At 46.2% G+C, this 22765-nt stretch overlaps 3 protein-coding genes across 9 annotated transcripts; 2 read left to right on the top strand and 1 right to left on the bottom strand.

Annotated features, from left to right (window-relative positions):
* Positions 1-5238: 5238 nt before the first annotated feature.
* On the top strand, positions 5239-7201 carry LOC120662835 (3-oxoacyl-[acyl-carrier-protein] reductase 4-like). Its single transcript, XM_039941901.1, has 10 exons — positions 5239-5287; positions 5391-5545; positions 5697-5750; positions 5898-5978; positions 6095-6140; positions 6240-6367; positions 6457-6591; positions 6700-6793; positions 6889-6971; positions 7050-7201. The coding sequence occupies exons 1-10, from the start codon at positions 5239-5241 to the stop codon at positions 7080-7082; spliced, it is 858 nt and encodes a 285-aa protein (XP_039797835.1). The 3' UTR covers positions 7083-7201.
* Positions 7202-7481: 280 nt separating this feature from the next.
* Positions 7482-12723, bottom strand: LOC120661462 (DNA polymerase alpha subunit B-like). Its single transcript, XM_039940339.1, has 16 exons — positions 12361-12723; positions 12186-12261; positions 11728-11859; positions 11255-11624; positions 11089-11184; positions 10915-10994; positions 10744-10819; positions 10497-10673; positions 10114-10218; positions 9926-10021; positions 9748-9840; positions 9432-9473; positions 8964-9005; positions 8398-8528; positions 8178-8304; positions 7482-8004 (listed from the first exon to the last, which is right to left on the bottom strand). Exons 1-16 carry the CDS (start codon positions 12449-12451, stop codon positions 7852-7854), a joined length of 1887 nt encoding a protein of 628 aa, XP_039796273.1. The 5' UTR covers positions 12452-12723; the 3' UTR covers positions 7482-7851.
* Positions 12724-13329: 606 nt separating this feature from the next.
* Positions 13330-20948, top strand: LOC120661465 (methionine aminopeptidase 1B, chloroplastic-like). Of its 7 annotated transcripts, none has more exons than XM_039940345.1 (12): positions 13330-13487; positions 14173-14254; positions 14523-14754; positions 14860-15021; positions 15106-15147; positions 15255-15326; positions 15544-15623; positions 16947-17044; positions 19314-19386; positions 19535-19582; positions 20166-20426; positions 20537-20948. In XM_039940345.1, exons 1-10 carry the CDS (start codon positions 13397-13399, stop codon positions 19560-19562), a joined length of 960 nt encoding a protein of 319 aa, XP_039796279.1. In that variant the 5' UTR covers positions 13330-13396; the 3' UTR covers positions 19563-19582; positions 20166-20426; positions 20537-20948. The 7 variants fall into 7 exon arrangements, with proteins under 7 accessions (XP_039796279.1, XP_039796278.1, XP_039796280.1 ...); XM_039940346.1 differs by lacking the exon at positions 19314-19386 and adding an exon at positions 13934-14099 and having other exon boundaries at positions 13334-13487; XM_039940344.1 differs by lacking the exon at positions 19314-19386 and having other exon boundaries at positions 13333-13487.
* The last annotated feature ends 1817 nt before the right edge of the window (positions 20949-22765 follow it).

Genomic DNA, 22765 nt, shown 5'->3' on the forward strand with positions numbered 1-22765 from the left:
CTCCCTGCCCCTGGCCGATGGAAGCCGTGGCGTCACTTCTGCGGCCGGCGTGAGCAGGCCCGGCCTCTGCCGGGTGGGGACCACAGGGCAGGCGAGCTGGCTGCGGTGTGTGTGGCTGCCTCGCGTTTCGTTGCTTCCGCGAGCCCTCTACGGCTCTGCTACCGCAAATGGCATGTGTGCTCCATAGGCCCAGCGTGTCACTGGATGAGGGTGACTTTCATTTCTCTGCCATAGATTGTGACTGATGATCAGAGAATAGATGGTTTATTCTAAATTGAATTGCAGAGAGGTATGAAGGTTAAAGAAAGCTCCCCCTCGAATCGGGAAGGAACTAATAACTGTATAGCAGCTATGCTTTGAAAGCCATATGAAACATTACTAGTATTTGTGTAGTATAAGAAAACAGTAAGGTTTGAAATTCTAATTCCCCTATTTTTCAAAAAAATATTATAATTCCCCGGCCGTGCCGAGCATATTAAAATTGTCTTGACGGCACACTGTCACCGCCGGTGGATCCGCCACACAGAAGATCCCCTACAGGATCACATCAGCATCATCATCATCATCAGCTACTCGCCGTCGCCGCACTTACATACAGTCTGACGACAACGAGGTCACTAATCACCCTAAGACTCCACCCGACCCCTGTCGTCAGTGCCGCCACGCGCTAATCGCCAGAACCCGATGCGAAGATTCGGCGCGGTTGTGCGGGGGCCGCCGGGCCGGCTCGCCCTGGCCGCCGCGAGCCTTCTTTCTTGGAGTGGACGTGGACCTGCCGTCCCGGCGTCCCATCGCCGAGGAAGAATCACGGTGGGTGGGTGTCGCGAAAGGTGACAGCGCCACTCGATTCCGGTTGGGCATGGAGGCCAGCGATGCGCGGCGGCGATAAAGAGGAATAAATTATTGACGGAACCTGGCTGTTTTTTTCTCGAATACGCATGCGGCGTATCATTGTATTAAGACGAAGAAGAAATTGGTACAGTGTTCGGTTACAACCCAACTGGAACAGACTCCAGATGGACACAAGCGGACAAGCCAGCTGAACACAACCCGAAAGAAAAACTCCAACATGAACTACTCACATCCCGCACAACCTAAACGACTGGCTCTAAGCGTAGCCCTCAGTCAACGCTCCATCCCATGAAGGGAGAGCTCTTGCTCATGTTCTTCAACATCGAAAGTATGTCATGCAATATGTCCATATGGTGCGGTGGACGGAACCTGGCTGTATGTTTGGGTTGGCTCCTGATTGGCGTCTGGGGGCAGCGAGCCAGGGATCTTTGCTCTTTGATCTTGGGGGGTCAAAAGCTAAGCATCTTTGGCCGCAGGGGTCAATTTAGGGGTACCAAAAATTATAAGGTGATCGATCATAGTATTTGCTAGTGGTTGCGTTCGTCTTTTGCGTAGCTTTCATGGCGATCAAGAACGGAAGATCGAGGGAAAGGGAGTAGCATTAGAATGATTTTTTTTTTTTTGCGGGCGTAGTACTTCGTTTGTCCTTCAAGTTTTTGTTTGCATGCGAGATTCGACAGATTCCATCATGCGCGTCAGCGCGTGTTTTTCTATTTTCCGCGCCCAAGTTCTAGATAGGTCTGCACATAGTGATTAAGTTTCTATAGTTTCTATTACAGTTCCTCTCCTAAATTTTTTTAAAAGAAATTTTACTATAAACCAGTATTAAATAAAATCTGTTTACAAAATTTTCTGCACAGATAAGTTGTAAATCGCGAGACGAATCTAATAAGCCTAATTAATTCATGATTGGCAGATGAGTATTAACAGCTTGTAATAGTTACTACCTTCTCGTAACTATTAAGACCTGCAACCTGTTGAATTGCACAACAATTTGGGCCAAGCGGCATCCAGTCCTTGCACAACAAGAAACAAACGACACTCACTGTTGCCGCACCGTATCATTTGCCTTTAAAAGTGGCAATATTGCAAATTTTCAAAGTATGATAGGCTAGAAACCCATAAGAAATTTCAGCTTATATGCTATATATACCACATACAACTATATTTAAAAGTTCCATTTGAAAATTCGCATACAGCCCACCCACCAATTCTACTTTGGAGATCTAAAAAGGAGGGTATCTATTCGCTCTATTTAGCTGGCTTGTCAGCCAGCCAACCAGCCAGCAATACTTTTCTATTCTAACAAATCAGCACCAGTTATTAGCCACAGCCAGCCAAATAAAACGAATTTCTAGCATATGCAAATCGAATTGGTCCAATCGCAGAAGGATCCCCGCCGCCAGTCTTCTTCCCTATCTCTGGCGACGACCGCCCGATGCTACCCCATTCGAGTGAATGCCACGCCCCGGCCTGATCTCTAGCCTACGGGTTGTCAAACCGCCGCCATCGCCGCCTCCCCGCAACCTGCCACCACTGCCTCATCTTCCCTACCAGCTCCTCCCCTCTCTTCTAAATCTGGCGGACACCACAACCCCAACAACCCCCCTCCACTAATCCCAATGCTGACCCGCCGCCGCTCCCGTCTGCGATAGCTCGCGTGCCAGTAGCGCAAATGATGAATAGATTTCCGGTAAAAAGGGGCATACATATATACCAGGGTCATTGTTGAAATCATAAGTGGATTTTCTTTACTCACCTATCATATTAGTCGTATCAAATGGTAGTCCTTTTCTTATAAAATAAATAGATAGATTACACTGCTTGGCAAAAATCACGGCATCTCCGGCTCACTGCTATATTTGTCCCGCCTCTCCCTGCGGATATTCTGATTTCAACTTGCGTATATATATATATATTGTCCCCAGTCGCGTTCTTATGTGACGGGGACCTCCACAACTGCCGTGTATCTTGCTACCTTGCACACGGTAGTTTCTGATTTCGTCTCTGTGTGGTGCGCGTGCTCGCCTGCGCTTTTGCTAAGTGGTTGCAGTTTTTTTTCCACAACTTTTGAGTGGTTACGCCGCCGGCCGCCGCCGCTTCTGCTTGATCGCGTCGCACATACCGTCCATATGCGTTTCAAATTTGCCAACATGCATGAAGATGCTGACTAGGGCTGTACGAAATGCTCGTGGCTCGCTCGGCTCGGCTCGGCTCGGCTCGCCATGTCAGCCTGCCAAGCTATTAAGGCGAGGCAAACAGGAGCTGCCGCACCGAGAATCAGTGAAACATGGGTTGTCCGGTGCAAACCTGATGGTTTAGCGGATTTGATCGCTTGAGGTCTTGTTTGGATAGAGGATCATCCCTTTTAATCTATGCTTAATCTATGCCCTTGTTTAGATGCATAAAGTTGTGGATGTAAAACACTGTAGCACTTTCGTTTGTATTTAGTAATTATTATCCTGTCATGGGTTAACTAGACTCAAAAGATTCATCTCGCAAATTACAGACAAACTGTGTAATTAGTTATTTTATTTAACTACATTTAATAATTCATGCATGTGTTCAAAGATTTGATGTGATGGAGAATCTTGTAAAGTTTTGGAATTTTGAAGACATCTAAACAAGGCCTATATATACATATTCGAAGTGATTCAAAATCGAACTTAGTTTATTTATTTTGCGGTCCAACCCAAAACTTGAAGTATTCATTTAAGTCCAGACTTCAGAAGTTCAGATGAATGTTTTCAAGATTGTCTAGATTGATGGCCCACACCATGCTGATTTCGGACCTTTAATAGCCTCCACAGAGAGAAAAAAAGAGGAGATAGAAGAGGAGGTGCAGACATCTCCACCCATCAATGTCATTTGACACTTGCTTTGGTGGGTGCTATTTCGTGTGGTTGTTACATAGGGTTGATATGGACCATACGTACTGTACAAAACTGTTTCACTAGGGACTCGGGGAGTGTGGACAACACACAACACAAGAACAGATCTGCAAATCCTTTTCTGCCGCTGTTTTGTGGACCTTGGCAGCAGCATCTCGGCATTGTGGCCCGTGTGGTTCGGCTTCAAACTTCAAAGGGACAAACTTCAAAGTGTTGGACATGCACGCTGGCAGGTCGTAGACTCGTAGTGGGGCAAGTGTTCTTTTTGTTTGCTGCAATTCCCTCCCTTCCAAAAAAAAATGCAAATCTTGTTTTTCAAAAAATTAAATAATTTTAAATTTGATCAAATTTATACAAAATAATACAATCGATTGTCCTTCTGTTGGACCACGTGACCGGCCGCCGCCGCGCCGCCGACCTTAAACCCCATCTCTCTTGTTGTCCTACCACCGACTGCCCAACAATTGTCCGATCCCACTCGGGCAGCGGCTGACCTGCCACCTTCGTTAGGCCAAGCCGCCCCCTCCATTAGGGCCGCCGCCGTCGACCGTCTCCTCTAAAACCAGTGACCATGGAACCCCGAAAATCCAAAACCATAATCTTCATCGACCTCGACCACCACCCGACCGCTACCGATCTCGTCGGCGGCCGCTCCCCCAACCCTCGCCGGTGGCTGCTCCATCCCCTTTTCTAGTTCTCACTCCTCCATCCAGCGCGCGCCGCCGGTCGGGGAGAAGAGATCTCGTGCATCCCTCGTGCCGCACGAATCTCTAACATCGGAAGCCCAGCCCACAAGGTGACGTGGTGCTAGGCCGGTCATCCCGGCCAGGCGTGCTGAGAGTGCTTGTCTCATACTCCGGGGAATTAGGAGGGCTGTAATATTATGCCCACCGATGCCAAATCCGACCCACACGGCTCGGCCCGTAAAAGACCTTCTTCCTCTGCCATCGTCTACCCTGCTCTACTCCGATAGTCCGATCTCAGACCCGGCTGGCAACGCCTCCACTAGATGTCTCCCCCATCCGGTATTCCTGGCCGATGGCGAATCGCCGCCTCGCCGCTGCACCCTCTACCCTCGCCGCCTTCTCCTCGACGAGCCCTGCTGTGTTGTACCCTCGAAGATTAGCAGTACTACTATGAATGAATCTTTAGCTGCACGGAACGGAAGGCCAACACACCGAACACGTGAGCACACTTTGTATCCACGAACAGCTGAGAAGTACGTACTGCACGAGAGCTTCAGAAATGCGTATCCATGGTGCAATGAAGCAGCACAAAGGATCCAGCTAGCGGTCATGCTCATGCAAAGCGAGCCTCCATCTCTTCCGCGACGTCTCTAACGATCTCTGAATTTTGATAAAAGACGCACGTCACGCGCGGTGCCTCTACCGACATACCAACAATCCCTCTGCTATGGCTGCCTCCGCCGCCGCCGCATCCTTATCCTACCCCGCCGCCGCCGGCCTCGTCGCCGCCGCCTCGCCTCTGCGGCGCCATGGCGGCAGGCCCCAGCAGCCTCTTGCACGACCGGCCAATCTCTCCTCGTCAGCAGGCAAATGACCAAACCTAGCTAGCCATCGCCGCTCGGCAGACGTTGCTATCATGCGGCTTGGCATGATATTCCAACCTTTTTTTTTTCTTTTGCAGTTGCAGTTAGGACAAGCGATCGAATCAGGGCTGCGAATGCTGTGACCATGGACGGCTGGGCAGCACGGCTTGAAGCCCCCGTCGCGGTGGTCACGGGAGCGTCCAGAGGGATCGGCAAGGCCATTGCCGTGGCTCTCGGCAAAGCAGGGTGCAAGGTGCTTTCAGCTGCCTGTATCTTGCCATCACCAACTGAAAAACCTACATTGATGTCCTGTCCTTGACAAATATATATAAAAATAACATTATGTTGATGAAGAAACTTTTTATCTCCTTCTGAACCTCCTCTGTCTCTTTCGTTTGTGCAAGGTGGTTGTCAACTATGCCAAGTCAGGCATGGAGGCTGAGGAAGTGTGCAGAGAGGTGAACCGATCCTTACCTGATTCTTGATCCAATGCATGTTACAGTTTCACGCAAACCATGGCAGATGAATGCAGCTCGCAACTTTTTTTCTTTGTCATGTCTTGTTTTGTGGTTTAATAGTAATTGCATCGAATCGGATGGGTGCAGATTGAGGAGTCTGGTGGCATCGCGTTCAGCTTCGCTGCCGACATCTCCTGCGAAACCGAGGTTGAATCCATGATGAGGACTGTGAGTTGGCCTTTTCCTCTAGCCAGATTTATACTACACAGCGATCTAGATCAAATGCATGGCTCGTGAATTCAGAGCTGCTCATGACGATCGATTTTGCATCATCTATGACACAGGTAATTGATGCTTGGGGCACTCTGGACGTGCTGGTGAACAATGCAGGTAGTCTGAACTTCTGAACTTTTACATCGATCTTATATCGATGCCGAATTTGACCTTCTGGATGACACAACGCAACGGGTATGGTTCCATAACGAACAGGCATTACGCGTGATGCGCTGCTGATGCGGATGAAACCGACCCAGTGGCAAGAAGTGGTGGACGTAAACCTCACCGGCGTCTACCTCTGCGCCCAGGCTGCGGCGACAGTGATGATGAAGAGGAGGAAGGTACCATCATCTCTGCCATGACTCCTGGAACGGAAGTGCATTTGCTGTTTACGGTTGACGATGTTTGACTCTTTGCTGGTTTCCTCAAGGGAAGGATCATCAACATCGCGTCGGTTTCCGGGATCATCGGCAACGTCGGGCAGGCCAACTACTGCGCCGCCAAGGCCGGGGTGATCGGGCTTACCAAAGCCATGGCGAGGGAGTACGGGAGCCGGAACATCAATGCAAGTGCTAGTAGAAGAAGCAACATATCCTGTGTCTGAACTCTGAACCATGAGGACATGTAAAGGTAATAAGCTTGTCTGAAATCGCGTCAAACTTTTGGCTTGCAGGTGAACGCCGTGGCTCCGGGCTGGGTGGCGTCTGACATGACCGCGAAACTTGGCGACGACGTCGAACGGAAGGCACTGGAGACCATACCATTAGGTACTGCACTGAGCCTATCTTCTGAAGGACTGTTTCTGAATCTCGTTTTAGTTTGCTGCTGCTGCTTCTTCTTCCGGCGCTGATGTGAATTGCAGGACGGTTTGGGAGGCCAGAAGAGGTTGCCGGCCTGGTGGAGTTCCTGGCCGTTCATCCTGCTGCGAGCTACATCACTGGACAGGTGTGTTCCCGAATTCCATGCGATCGAGTACTTCAATCAATTTCGAGGTTCTCAAGTTGTTGAATTGTGCTGGTACAGGTGCTCCCTGTTGATGGTGGCTTATCGATTTGAGGGGTCGAGGGAAAAAAATAAAGAAACAGAGTTACAGTCAAGTAACGGAACATGCAACAATGAAAAGGGATCTAAAGCTTGTAATAAAGAAATAAAGATGTGGGCGTTGTCTTGCTTGAGTTCCCAATCTTCAGATAACTAGAGATCTAACTGGAGCAGTAGGACGGCATAAAAACGAAGGTCTTCTGTCTATCCAGCTCGGCTACTCCTCGCAGTGTCTTCTTCCTCACATCAACAGCTAGGAACCACCACCTCCAATTTATCCACCTTAGAAAGCAAAGTACCAACGAAAATGAAATTCAGGGTCATACAAGGCAGCAGAAAATTTTCAGGGCCAAGGAAGGAATTGGGTTATCTTCTGATGTCAAATAAGGAAATTTCTCATAGAAAATGCCATTCTAAACTGAACGAGTAAGGATCAGTCATCACACAAAGGGCGTCAGCATGCCTAGAAGTTCCTGATATACAATAGCCAATAGGACGGCAAAACTGGGAAATGATCAGATCAGTTGTTAGTTGACAATAATGTCGATCTTCTAGTCAGTACTTGGTTACAACAGAAATGCCGCCATGCGCTAAGTGATGGCATGCTGAGATGGCTTTCCGTGCAAAATTTACATGTCACCAACAATGCTTGCCACAAAAATAAATCTGAGCACTTCAATCCTTACTGGCACTGGTGGCAAATCAGACCAAACCTTTGGTACATTTTCCACAGCACAAGAATCAGCCTCTTGTTCATGTTAGTTGATATGCGGTGCCGGTAAAACTATATACGGATGATGGAGGCATTCGTCCTGCTGGTGTCCTCATGGTAGTAAAGCTCCACGAATGTGCCCCCACCAATACCCTTTGCCAACCTCCCAGGGTTCAAGCAAATAAACTGTTTCTGATCATCGTTGCCTTCCCCAAGGGAGAGCACCTGCAAACAAAATGTGCTAAGCATCACTTCGTTTGAAAGCAGAGGAAGTAGCTCTTAAACAACAGACATGAATCTACAGTTTTCAACAATGTTCTCCCAGATGGTCAAAACTCGAATATATGCAAATTAAAATTTTCAATAAAATGTATTTCCAGTCATAAACTTGTAATCACCTTCACAAATGGAGCAAGATCGGAAGGAAGCAGGAGAACATCTGGAGTCGATGAGATCTCCAGGGCTTCCTTAGCAAGTGAGAAATCCAATGGCACACCACCAGCAGGAGGATATAGAGGATAGTAGCTGCAGGAAGTGGGAAGTGCACAACATCAGAACTCTGAAACTACAAATATAATTCATCCCTAGTGATACAACTGCATAAATAAATGGAGTCACCTTTGTTGCTTTAATATGTGCGTTGCTAGTCGCCCAATCCTGTCGCCAGGCTTTCCACCAGGTAGCTTGCGAGAAATTTCCTCACCGCTGATCTGTTTCAGGATGTCTACCGTACAACAGCCAAAATGTATCTGAAAAGAAGAAAAGAAACATTTTTGGATAAGAATAAAGTTAAATATAGAAACTCTAATAACAACATATGAGACGAAATTTGCACGGCATGTATTAAGAAAGCCATATTTTCTAGTAAAGTAAGTTCCCAAATTGGGGTAAATATCTTATCTGCAAACACAGGAACTTGCAGCAGCATTCAGTTCTAGGAATCCCTAGGCATCTAGATAATGCCACAGCTAGATAGAAATTGCAGGGAATGGTTAAGATCATAATAACTATACAATTTTTCTTTTAAATTAAAATGACTAACAAGAATTTAACTGGAATAAAGGCATCACTATTATAAATTAGAAAAAGACAACCATATGTACTTTGCATCATCCAACCATTACATGTATAACATATTGTCTGTAAGACTGTTACATCTGTTTATATAGTAGTGTACTCTGTACCTGGTTAGAACTGAATAAACTTGGATTTGCCAGAGAAGAAATCTGCACAATGTACGTAAACATTTTTAAAACAAAGGGATAAATCATCAAATGGGCGTGTTTGGTTACACGTCAAATCAAGTTTACACAAAAAGACAAATGTCCGCATGGAGTACTAAATGAAGTCTATTTGCAAAACCTTTTTAGGGATAGGTGTAACTTTTCGCGAGGAATCTAATGACGTTAATTAATTGATGATTTGCTACAGTGATGCTACAATAATCATCCTCTAATCACGCAGTCAAAGGCCTCATTAGATTCGTCTCGCGATTTACACGGGGGTAGTGGAGGTGGTTTTGTAATTAGACTTTATTTAATACTCGAAATTAGTGGTCAAAGATCCAAAAAGTTTTCGCGAATTTTTTTTTCAGGCAAAACCAAACAAGGCCAATGCTCCACAAGGTCAATCCTACAAAGTAATGGATATACCTGATGTGTGATATCTTCTGGTAAATTCAAGTCAAATGCAGGCTGCATGTAAGCAACAATACAAATATACCATTAGGGATGCATGTGCTGAGAATATTAACAATGCTTAAATAACAATAACACAAGTATCAGACTACCAAGTCTAGGTGATTGTAGTAAACATGAAGTAAATCTCTCAGCCAAATTTACATCGAACTATGCATATATTAGTTAATATGTAATGATAAAGCAACAAGTTTATAATTGTTAAATCAGATCTGAATCTCTAACTTTTGAACACAATCAGATCTGAATCTCAACAAGGAAAACTACAAACCTGAGGGAAGACAAAGTCATGGTGAGCATCACGCACAGATGGAATGAGAATTACACGAACAGTGTTCCCCAAATATTGGGTAAAGTCTTGAATCTGAACAAAAGTATATAACAGACGAATTACTCTTGCATTTGACAATGTGCCAGCATAACATCTTCAGAAATCAGTATTTACCTACCTTTGTCAGAACTTCAGAATAGAAAATATCATGAAAGGACTGGTCAACAGTTCCCTTTTTTATGTCAGGATGATCAGAGTCAATAAAGGGTCCCATCTGCAAAAGAGAGAGAATTGATCGGTATGTACAGTAGCAGAACATTTCAAATATGCATGTGTTGTTTCATGTAAAGGATTAAAAGGACCCACCAATATGAGCAGTTGAGGCTGCTTACGACAAGCATATGAAAGAAGTTCTTGCAAAGGCTCAAACAACAGATTATCGGTTGTTGTGTAGGGACCTGCCGCGATGACCTATAAAAGCACGTATTATTCAAAGATATGCAATAACTGCGAAATCCTAAGATCAAATGGCATCTAAATTATTAATGTGTGGCCAACTCTCCTATCAGTGGGCACATTAATGCAGTAAATGAAGAAAGTATAAACATACAGTTTATTCATAGGGGAAAAAACAAAATAGAAGAACAACAAACTGATACTAGCTCAAGCTTGGATGAAATAACAACAATTGTTTGTTAAACAGATATGTTTGGTACAGCATTTTTTCCAAAGACCAGACAGGAACTAACCAATGACAATGCTCTTGGCAGAGTGCCAGCGTCAGAATTTTGGGGGTGGCTTCCATTATCAACAGCTTGTTTCTTAGCACTAGGAAGTTGAGCATCCACAGAGACTGGTATCGAATCAATCAATTTTGATGCAACAAAACAGTGTCCACTGGGATTGCGGCCTTCAATACCCACCACCTGTTATTTAACTTTGCGTTAACTTGATTCGGTAGATAATGTATATGGCATTAAAACTGTATGCACTTACCTGCCCAGGAAATAAAGAGAAGTGATCGAGATCCTTCAAGTCAAGGCGCACACGCTCTCCCCTTGAGTGCTCAACACTTGAAAAAGATGTTGGTGTAGTTAGCCAAAAGAAATAACAAAATGGTGACAAAGCAAAGATCGTCACATGAATGGGCCCAAGAAGCATGCTCACCTGCCCTGTAGCAATATAGATTTTTCATTCAGACGACCTTCCCCATCACAGGTAACCATGCCGACTGCAAAAATTTTCTCCTGCAGAGAGCAAATAATTGGTTATGCTACCAAGGAAAGGGATGGTGATGAGATAAGTAGTTAACAGAGCAAAACCAAGGTGCCTTGCAGTTACCTCTGAAGCAAGGGTAGCATCTGCAGGTTCTCCACATAACCCAGATGCAGAAAACAAGGTTGCCGATTTTCGTATCCGATCTTCCAAGTAGTTAAACTGGAAAAGGAATGCAGTCAAAGAGCAGCCACTAAGCACAATCAAGAAAACAAATTAGCAGTGCCCTTACTCTGTCTTCCATTCTGTCATACATGAACCTGCAACCTGGTTCAGGCTGTGAGCGCTGAACTTCTAAGGAACATCTTTGACTTGGCTGAATTCTTCTAATTAGTTCATCTTCTGTGGTTTCAGCCTCATGTTTACTTGGCATGCTGGCCGCATTATCAGAATTAAGAACATACTGTTGAGTAAATTTATTTACTCGTGTAGCAAAAGGGGTGATACGTTCACCATTTGTTTTGGCCATTCTGCTGGATGATGGTCTGTCGCTTGTCAGAGGAGTCAACTCAGTATTAGATGATTCTCCAGGTGGCTTTTCCTGTTTAGAGCCTGGTGTGTCAAGAAATGCCGCTTCATCTGCATGTGAATTGTCAACGAGCCTGCAACAGTTACTTCTACATTATGTAATTCCTAGGCAGTGACATAACAAAGGTACTTCTGTGACAACCATGCACATAAGTGAATCTGATATGTGGAACTAACATGTCAACATCGTTACTGGAGTACACATGAAGGTTGGCCTCTTCTTCTATTAGCCTCTCTTTAACTTCATTTTGAAGGTGTGAAAGAAAACCATCAAGATATGACCTTTCGAGCTTTAAGCCATCCAATTGCCTGCATAAATTAGCTCTATCAGTTTCTTTAGCTGCATCATGTAATCGAATGAAAATACAAGTTGCTTTACAATGACAATTTTTTGGAACATACTAACATTGAAGAGGTCTAGTTCAGAAAAGGTATCAGTAAGAGTACGATTAAGTTCAGCAAAAGAAGCTACATTGGTTTTAGCAGTTTTTCTACCCAATGTCACAAAAGAATGTGCCCTTTTTCCCCACGCACAGCACTAAATGACCTACGGACAATACGGATGGCCTCATTTTGTCTACAAAAGACGCCACAATTGATGTTATTTGCAATACTCTCATCTGGGATGAGCTGACCTGTTGAGGTAGTAGACCTCCCAGTTGGAGACGAGGTCCGCGGGGCTCATCTTGTAGTTGATGCAGTAGGTCAGCACTGCAAACAAAACCACATGAACGCAGATCAAGACCGACGCCAACCGAGAACCGGAGGAGGAGAGAGGAGGGGAGGTGGGGGGCGTGCGCGCGCGCTTACGCGTGGAGAGGATCTGGGCGGCGTCCTCGGGGCCGGCGCCCCCGATGGAGAAGCCGCTGCTCTCGAACTCGGCGCGGATCTCTGCCTCCATCGCCCTGCCGCTGTTCACTCGCTTGCGCAGTCGAGGGTAAGTGGGTAACTGGTGTGCGGCCGTGCGGGGGTGGTTGCCCGGCGGCGTGGGTTTGGGGAGGGAGGAAGGCGAGGAATCTGGGGGCCCAGCGAGGCGGGGTGGTGGTGGGAAATGGTGGACGAAATGGCGGGAAAGATTTTGCGGGTGGGGCTGGCGCCGGGCGGTTTTACTAGGGTTTGCTTGCTCCGGGTGGCTGGGCCAAACACAATGCGACTCGGAGGAGACGAGGATGATAGACCGGACACCGGAGCTCGGTTGGAGGCCTTTTTTGCCTTTCCCTCTCCGAATAAATACTGTAAAAGAAAATCTATCTCCGCGTCAGGTGATTTATTGCATTCTCATACGTTATTGTAACCGTAGATATAAAAACAAGATAAAGGTAACAGATCCAATACGCAAAATACAAAATTTTTATAAATCGTTTGCATGGTATACTAAATATAGTAAAAAAATAAATCGTATTACACAAATGGACTGTAAATCGCGAGACGAATCTAATGAGCCTAATTAGGACATGATTAGATACTAAATTGCTACAGTAACATGTTGAAGATCTGTAATTAGTTTTATGATTAGTCTACATTTAATATTTTAAATGTTGAAGATTCTCTTCAAAAAACACAAAAATACAAAATGTAAAGCGATCTAAACACACCCGAAGAAATAAAACAAAAGAAAACAAAAACAAAACAAGTTATACAGATCAATTCTAGACGAAATCCAACGGTACAAAATCTAAATTATCTTAATAGGAGTAATTTAAAAAAAAAGAAAACTGTACAGGATAGGGGTAAAATGGGAATGCTGGGCGGGTTGGAGTTGCTCTTATCCCCCCGTCCTTCCGCCAGTTCTCCCTTCACTCCACGGCGTCGTCGCTTCTCTCTCTCTCTCTCGGTTCCGCTCCTCATGGCCGGGCTCGCCGCTGGCCTGGGAGCGCGTCCCTCCGCTGCCTTCGAGGCTACCTGCTTCCGCCCACTCGCTTCCCCCGTTCGCTCCGGTACGGATACGCCAAGCCACTACACCCCCCCTCTCTCTCTCTGCTCGCTAGTGGAATGCCCTGTCACTGTTAGTGTTATCTGGCTCTGCGTGTCAATTCGTAATACCTAGCTTCGTTGTTGGCTCTCCTGTCTGTTTTCCTCCAGACTAAATCGCACACCTTGGTGCCCACTATTATTCCGGAAATTGAAGTGTTTTATACTTCTATAATCATCTAAGATCCGTGCGAGAAATTGAGTTGAATTGTCAGCCAATTCACCGAACTGCCCCCTGTTTAGTTGTGTAATTTCGTTCAACCTGTACAAGAGACAGATTTGTTGTCTGGTTATTTTCCTCCCTTCTTAGTCATATTCAAAATCAGATTTATGCTGTGCCGCGTAGGAGCAACACTCATTGTATTCATGTCGGTTTGACGTGGTTGTTGCCTAACGCCCTGCATGTTTACAGGCACTTGGAATAATACACATATCTCTGAATTTGATTCTGCACATGCAACTATGTGGCTTGTTTTACCTCAAAAAATCTATCTGGCTTGCTTTCCACGTCCACTCTTTCAAGGGGGGCAATTCGTGGTCGGCATGGGGAGTGCCATAGTAGAAGAATCTTTTTGCAGGTTACAACTGAGTTCAGTATGCTACTATGCTAGAACCGTGCCTTACTGATTAGACCTCATTGCCTTGCTGCAGGGAGATTGATAGTGCCTAAGCGATGCTTCACTGTGTCAAGTAGGCTGGCGCGGGTGGAAGATGAGCTTATGGAAATAAGAAAGTACACTTTCTGCTACTGCTATGTTGGTTTTAAGATCTTAGCCGTGCTTTTTTGTATCAAGACATTTAGCAGTATTGAGACTCGGCATAGATCCTGGATCCTGGATTTCCAGTGTCTTTGACTACCTACTAGTTGATACACAACTTCTCATGATGATCTCAGTTTCTGGGTGCTCTACATTGAACTAATCACCATGTAACCAACTTATGTTATGTGTCGTATTTAGTAATCTTTTTTACAGACTAATGATACACTTTCGCATTTGAAGGTCACAAGAGCAAAGTTCAGTGAAATCAAAGAAAAGGCCACCTTTGAGGCGTGGGAAGGTCTCCCCACAACTTCCTGTACCAGAGCACATCCCAAGACCATCATATGTTGGTTCAAAAGGACTGCCAGAACTATGCAAGGGTCAATTCCACGATGCTCAAGGGATTGCTGGAATAAGAGCTGCCTGCAAACTTGCTGCCCGTGTTCTTGACTTTGCTGGGACTTTAGTTAAGGTAAACTTATTCATTTGCAGATGACTAAATTTATCTATGTTCTCTATTTCAACTGTTTTTTTTCTATACATTAATAATATCGCATTCGTTTCACTCTCATCTCAGCCATCAGTTACCACAAATGAAATCGACGCTGCAGTGCATAATATGATCATTGAGGCTGGTGCTTATCCTTCTCCACTTGGCTATCGTGAATTCCCTAAAAGTATATGCACATCAGTAAATGAGTGTGTCTGCCATGGAATACCTGATTCAACACAGCTGCAGGTTATAATGAAACATGTGTCTTCCCATCTCTCTGCAGTGCAGTACCTTAGTATCATGGGTTAACAAATATTCTTTCTCCTGCAGACTGGGGACATTATAAATATTGATGTAAATGTGTTCTTCAATGTAAGAAATCTCTCCTAAAATAGCGTATTTATGATGGATACATTTGGCATAATCAAAATTTGATGACCAGTTCCCATTTGTAACAAGTTTCATATATTCCTCAACAGGGATACCATGGTGGTACCTCTAGAACATTTGCATGTGGACAGGTGGATGATTCTATCAAGCATTTTTTGAAGGTAAGTCATTATTGCTGTTTGAGATGGTTCATTCTATACTCAAGTAGCTTCTCAGGTTTGCATAATGCACATAGATCTCTTGAAGACAAATGATCCAAAAGGATTTTCCATCTGGGTCATGTCATTAGTTCTTTCTCTTTTGTGTTCTATTTACTGGACGATTCTTTCCGACATCAGGACTTGCGAAGATGATACTTGATTTTTCTTATTGCATCAGGCAGCTGAAGAATGCTTGGAGAAGGGCATTTCTGTCTGCAGGGATGGTGTGAACTACAGAAAAATTGGCAAGAAAATAAGGTCCTTTTTTTTTGCTTTATCATAAAGTTGCAAAACTAATTATTTTTTCACAAGTACTTGCTGTTTAATACAACAACAACATAGCCTTTTTTCCCAAGCAAGTTGGGGTAGACTAGAGATGAAACCCGAAAGAAATAAGTTCAAGGTTCAGGCACATTGATAGCTAGTCTCCAAGCGCTCCTATCCAAAGCTATCTCTTTAGAGATATTCCAATCCTTAAGGTCTCTCTTGACCGACTCATCCCACGTCAGTTTAGGTCTACCTCTACCCCTCTTTACATTATCGACCCGCCCAAGAACCCCATTACGCACCGGCGCCTCAGGAGGCCTTTGTTGGACATGTCCAAACCATCTACTTGCTGTTTAATACAAATTGTGTTAATCATAAGATCAAGTTAAGAATTGAGCCTAGCTCAGTTGGTAGGAGGTGTGGGTGTAAACTCCCCCAGCACATATGTCTTCTTGAACTCTAATTCTGGTGACTATTTCTTCTTATTTACACTGCAACCAAGTTCCAGTTTTTTTTATAAGCTCAAGTTAAATCGTACAAAGTGCAATAAGAAAGACCAATATACTACGAATAATGGATCACTTCAAACTAAACAGTAAGGGATTACCAGCACCTTGTTCGTGATGCTTAATGCAGGGAATTTGACACCCTAATTTGACTTCATGACTCTGTCATCTACAAACTATCAATCTAAACTTTCTTAACATTAGCATTTTTTCTTTCTTGCTTATAGATTCGTTGTTTGCACTGTTGACTCGAGAAAATTATTCAGAATTGGTTACATTACAAAAAAAATAAAGAGTTCAACATTCCAGAAAGAAAGGTCACTGAACAAAGAAGCCGTGAGTGTAAATGGTTCACAGTGATATACCAAAACAAAAAGTTGACCACAGAGGCAACCTGAAGTCCTGAATTGTCCAAACATTTTATGGCATCAAGTGTTATTGCTAGAACACATTGTGGCGGGGGTGAGGCCACCACTTGGCCTTCATTAGTCTTCATCTACCTTGGTGAAGGAGTTGGACCCCATTCATGATATTTAGTGCCTCTTTTGTAGTCATTTTCGTTAGAGTCAGTCCTTTTTCTCTTTCATAACCTAGAAAAGTCCAAACAACAACATTTGCAAGTCTTTTATTGCTTTGAGGAAATGTGGAAAATAGTTGAAGATGTAAAAAGCAGATAATTGACTTAACTGATAATAGCCTTTTTCCTTGAACATCTGCTGATTTTTGTTCTATGGTAAAGCATGCATCTGATTTGCTTTTATCATTCTTTGATATAACATGCATCTTATTTTAGTTCTCACAATTTCAGCAAGCTTGCTTATTTTTATGGATATTATGTGGTGGAGCGCTTTGTTGGGCATGGAATTGGAACTTTGTATCATTCTGAGCCACTTATCCTTCATCATGGTGAGTACAGAGTACCTAATTTTGACATGTTTTCAACCTTATTTATTGTTGGCATTTTTCAACCTACATTTGATTGTATTAACTGATATATATAGTTGTAAGCAGTTTAGTTACATGTAAGCTTAATTTATTACGAGTGTTAGCAAGGCAATTAGGGTTATGAGTAGCTGGCCCGTTGGGCCTTGGGTGGCCGGCGCCCAGCCTTCCTGGCTGGGGGCGCCGCCTCCCCCTGATTTGGTAGATGGCGACGGGATCGCTCTGATGGTGGTATTTCTATAAACCATCTAGGGTATCCCGTCCATATATGTACACCCCTGTGCACCTCTATCAATCAATCCATTCATTCCCCGCAATATACATTGCTTACATGGTATCAAGAGTTAGGGTTTCTTCCCTGCTCCTTCCGCTGCCATAGCGCGCCGATCCGGCTGCGCCCCCAACCCTGTGCGCCGGCGATCTGCCGCTGCATCCACCATGGTTGGGACCCACCCTTCCTCCCCGCGCACCGCCGACCCCGCCGCAGCAGCTGCCGCTGCCAAGGCGGAGCGCGAGGCCGCCCTAGCTAGGGCTGAGGCCGCGGCGCAGGAGGCCGCTGCCGCCGCGCAGGAGCGCGATGCTGCTGCCCAGCGCGCCCGCGACGCCCTTGCCTGCGCGGCCAAGGAACGGGCCCTCGCCGCCAAGGGCGCCCCCAGCGCCTATCACGACGAGGAAAAGGAGGACGCTGCCTCCGTCGACTCCGGCGGGACCGCACTTCATCACGCCGTCCTGGCCCATGAAGCCGCCGCCCTCGTCAACTTGCACGCCCAGGCCATCAGCGTGCAGAACATCCGGAGCCTCATCCACGTCCTCCTCGACATCAACGCCGGGAATTACACCCGGTGGCGTGATCAGATCCTCCTCGTCATCGGCAAGTACTCGCTAGAGAGTCACGTCCTCGTCGACCTTCCCGCACCCGACTTCCCAGACTGGACACGCATGGACTGCGTTGTCAAGTCCTGGATCGCCGGCACGATCTCCACCGACCTCGCCGAGATGGTGATCGATCGCGTCGCCACCGCCCGTACCGTCTGGTGCGCCCTGGAGGACCAGTTTCTCGGCAATCGGGAGACCCGCGCCCTCCACCTCGACGTCCAGTTCCGCAATCTCGTCCAAGGTGATCTCTCCATCACGGACTTTTGCAGGCGCCTCAAGAACATGGCGCAGCAACTTGCGGATCTTGGGGAACCCGTCTCGGATCGCACGCTGACCCTCAACCTTCTTCGAGGGCTCAACGAGCGCTTCCGCGACGCCGGCCGCCACATTTGCCGCGGCCACCCCTTCCCTAAGTTCAAGGACGCCGTCGACGAGCTCATCCTGGAGGAGCTCACCATGGTGCATCAAGCGCCGACTCCCCCCACGGCCCTCGCCGCTAGGAAGGGCGCCCTATCCGAGGCGCCGCCGTCGTCCTCATCAGGGACTCGCCCCCCTCCCCCCAGGCCTCTCGCAATGGGGGCGCCAACTCCGGGGGCGGGAACTCCGGCGGGCGCTCCAAGGACCGCCGCCGCCGGGGCGGCAAGCCTCGCTCCGGCGAGCAGTCGTCGTCCTCCGGCAGCGGGCTGTCCGGGGGCGGCAAGCTGGCCTCCGCTCCCAGCACAGGAGGTGCTGGTGGCGCCACCTGGCCGTCCTTCCTCCACCCGTGGGCTGGGGCCATTCAGATGTGGCCCGGCCCGCGGCCCTCGACGCCGCTCCCCGTCGCCCCGACTCCGCCGCAGCAGCAGCAAGCGCTGCTGGTCTAGCAGGCCCAGGCGCAAGCCTTGCTGGCCCAGCAGGCGCAGGCCCACACCCTCCAGGCCGCCCAGGCGCAGGCGCTGCAGCAGGCACAGGTGGCGCAGGGTCAGATGTCGTACTTCCCCTGGGCGCCCGGCGTCTAGGCTCCGGCCATCTCACCAGCCGGATGGGATCAGCAGTCGCTCGCCTCCGCCTTCAGCACCGTCTCCCTGAACCAGCCCCCTACCACTGACTGGTTCTTCGACTTAGGTGCTACCTCCCACATGACCTCCGATTCTTCCAATCTCATAATTTTATCTCGCGGTATCCCTCATCCATTGTTGTCGGTAACGGTTCTTTACTTCCGGTTACCTCTACTGGCACAGCCGCTCTTCCAGGTCCCTTTTCACTTAATAATGTTCTAGTTTCACCTAGTCTTATTAAGAACCTGATTTCTGTGCGCCAGTTTACTTCTGACAACAATTGTTCTGTTGAATTTGATCCCGCTGGCTGTTCTGTGAAGGATCTGGCGTCTCGGAGAGTCCTCGTCAGCAAGATCTTTTTTTTTATAAAGAAATTGGCAACGCTGTCATTAGGTGCACTTTATATTGTTTCAAAGGATTTTTAGTGATATGATGTTTCCTATCCATCTTAAGATGAGCGACCAATATTAGCTCCAATGTCCTGCTGAAATAACGCATGAATCTGAGTGTACATGACACTGATGAATTCTTGTTTTTATAGCAAACGAAAATTCAGGGCGGATGGTTGAGGGTCAAATATTTACAATTGGTATGTGCTATTCATTCTCCTTCCCTATTGTATATTTGGACCTCCATTTTCAGTTAATTTGTTAATACCATTTGGAATAGTGTTTACTGGAGATATCACCAATGCTTGAACATGTTCTTGAGGAAAAAATAGGTACAAAGGAAATGGCATGGGTCTGAATTGGAATACTGATAATTGAGCATGGTAATTAGTCATACAAGCTCTTACATACTTGTGGAAATGAAGATTAAACGAAGAAAGTTTTTGTGAGAATTTCCACAATAAGTAGCATTGAAGCATTGCCATGCTTCAATTGCACACGATAGGCAAAGAATCAGGAGCCATTTACATGAACAGCTACCCTAGTGGCCTAGTTAAGTGCTATTACTAGATGGCTAATCTAGGCAATCAAATGAATGATTTTTTCCTAAAGGTAGCTAATCTAGGCAATCAAATCAATATTTTTTTTCCTAAAGGCCTGCCTGATTGTGATCTGTGCAAGGCTATAATTAGCCGGATTCAAAAATTCCAACAAAGAGTTCCAACACTTTGCCTATAATAATATTTCACATCAGGCTAAAAGGATCTTGATGCAATTCTGCAGAACCTATACTTACGATGGAGAAAACAGAGTGTGTTACATGGGAAGATGGATGGACGACTGTCACCGCTGATGGTAGCTGGGCTGCTCAGTTTGAGCATACCATATTGGTCACTAGGAATGGCACAGAAATACTGACAAAACTTTGAGTTTATCTCCTGCTGATCCTAGTCAGAAGTGAGCCATCTACTTTCGCGATGAGATGGTTGTGCAGCAGCATCACCCTCCAGCCCAATATCTGAAATATCTACTACAATGTTCTAGGTATGCTTCCTTTTTCTTGTTGCACTTTCAACAATGATTTCTGTACCGAAGCATCATGATCGTGCACATTAATGCAATACTCATTTCACAGTTTTGAGATGTGTTTGTAGGCCCACATATGGCAAGGTTTGCCCCTATGTAGCAACCGGACAGGAGATGTGGGGGCACACAACTGCATCTGTTTGTTTTTGCTGCTCGCCTGCTGGCTGCTGTAGTAATATTGCAGGGTGGAAGTCCTGTCTGACACATTCATCACTAATGAAGTTCTAGAAAATTGATGTATATGAAATTAGCTGTAGTTCAGTTTGTTACAAGTAGTAATACTGTTCCAAAAATGGTATGGAAAACAATCCTGCATGCTATCTATCCTAGAAGCAAAGTTGCAACCTTGGTCGCAATGGTTTCCTTTCGCCTGGATCTGCGGTTGTAGAGTCTGTTGCGTTACATTGTCTGATAACACAAGTTGCGTCATACACCACACAAGGTGGCTGGTTGAAATGCAGGCTGAACTTTTGAGTTTCAGAGTTTTTTTTTTTCAAATATCTTGATGGTGTTCTTGTTCCTTTTGAATTTTGTTACCGAGTGGTTGCATGCCGCTGTTAGCTGTACTGATCACCAAATTGGCCCCAGCTAGCAACATGGGCACTTGGCTGGCTGAAGAATGCAAGTCTACCTGGTCCTATAAATACTAGGACATCAAATCTAAGACTGCTGTCTTGTGGAGGGAAACTAGCGTGTCATTTATCGTTGCCTCATTGGGACTGTGCTTGTCAAATTAAATGTGTCCGAGAGAGCCAAAGTTTATTGGGTCCCTACCTCCCTCCCAAAGTGGACGTGCTAATTGTATGCCATCTGGTGGGTCTCTCCTGAACTGGCACATTCCGTTTATTCCCTGCAACACCTGCTATTTGTACTTTCTCTCATCGTAAATATAACTACATATTTGCTCTATATTAAACTCCTTTTGCCTTTGACTATCAATATGTAAAACCGATGTAGACTAGCAATAAAAATTGACATCACTAGGTTCATTATGAAAAGTAGTTTCATCAAAGGAACACGATTCTAGTTTTCTCCTAACTAAAAAATAAATTAAACATAAATTAAAATTGCATCCTTTTTTAGACATAGAAAGTAACCCTTTTGATTTAAGATGATATATTCTTATAAATACTGTAGTCAATGTTAAAAGAAACATCCTAAGCCTATAATTTAAATTTTAACTATAATATCTATAAAAATAATTTTTAAACTTTTGACTATACCTAAAAACATGTTATCTTAAATCAAAAGGTCTTATGCTGGTGGTGGCCAGTATGTTTTTTTTATGGCTTCGTGGCCAGTATGTTGGCTTTGTGGATCGAATGCAAGCTAGAATTCCCAAGAGTGACTCCCAAGGGTGACGCAACTTTCCTAGACCCTCCTGGATGGGGCCGCACCCGGCTGATGAAGGGCTAAACGATCAAGGAATTCACTGAAGAAGTTACATTTCTGGTAAAAAGTCTTTGTCCTTTCCCAGTGTAGTCAAATATCAACGGGCACAAAATGCTGCCGTAAAAATTTCAGCTTTGTACCCGGTGTCCTTGTGTAGGTATTAACCGGAGCCAATTTGAGGAACGAGAGTACTCTATCCTGCTTGTGATGAGTGAATTGTCAACCGTGTGGTGTGATCGTGCGCTTGGTCTTTGGATTGCAGGTACACGTGCATCGAGTGTCGACGGGGAGCTGCCGTGGAGGTGCTGTGGCCGATGGACCGTGCGGTGGACGGCGGTGAAGGGCAGCCGGGACCAGAGCTTGGACCGGGCGGCAGCTGTGGCGTCCACTCCTGGATCGAGGGCGCAAGCGGCGACGGAAGGTGGGTTTCTTGGTTTGCGCCACAAAACTAAGGAGGCGGACGGCGGTTGAAGACGCCAAGTCGTGGAGGCACGGGCGTCGGTCTCGGGACTGACGGAGGCGACGGGCGTCGACGGCGTCTAGGGCCTCGCTGCGGGCGAGGAGGTGACGGGCGTCGGACGGCGTCTAGAGCTGTCAGAAGGCCGAGGCGGGAACGGCGTTTAGGGCCACGGCGCGGAGGCGGGAATCTTCCCGCGCGTGAGGTTTTGGCGGTTTTCTCAAAACCGGCCACCTACCCGGGTTTCGCGGACCCTCCAAAACCGCGGACTGGATCTTCATCAAGACGGCGACATCGCGGAGAAGACTTCGTTTCGAAGAAAGAACCTCGGCCGTCGGATGAGATCGTGTACAGGGGGTGCTGCAGGCCAACCGGTCTGACCGGTCCCTGGCACCGGTCTGACCGGTCTAACCAACCGGTCTGACCGGTCCAGCGTACCGGTCTGACC

This window comes from Panicum virgatum, chromosome 2N (assembly GCF_016808335.1).
Source record: "Panicum virgatum strain AP13 chromosome 2N, P.virgatum_v5, whole genome shotgun sequence".
NCBI lineage: Eukaryota > Viridiplantae > Streptophyta > Magnoliopsida > Poales > Poaceae > Panicum > Panicum virgatum.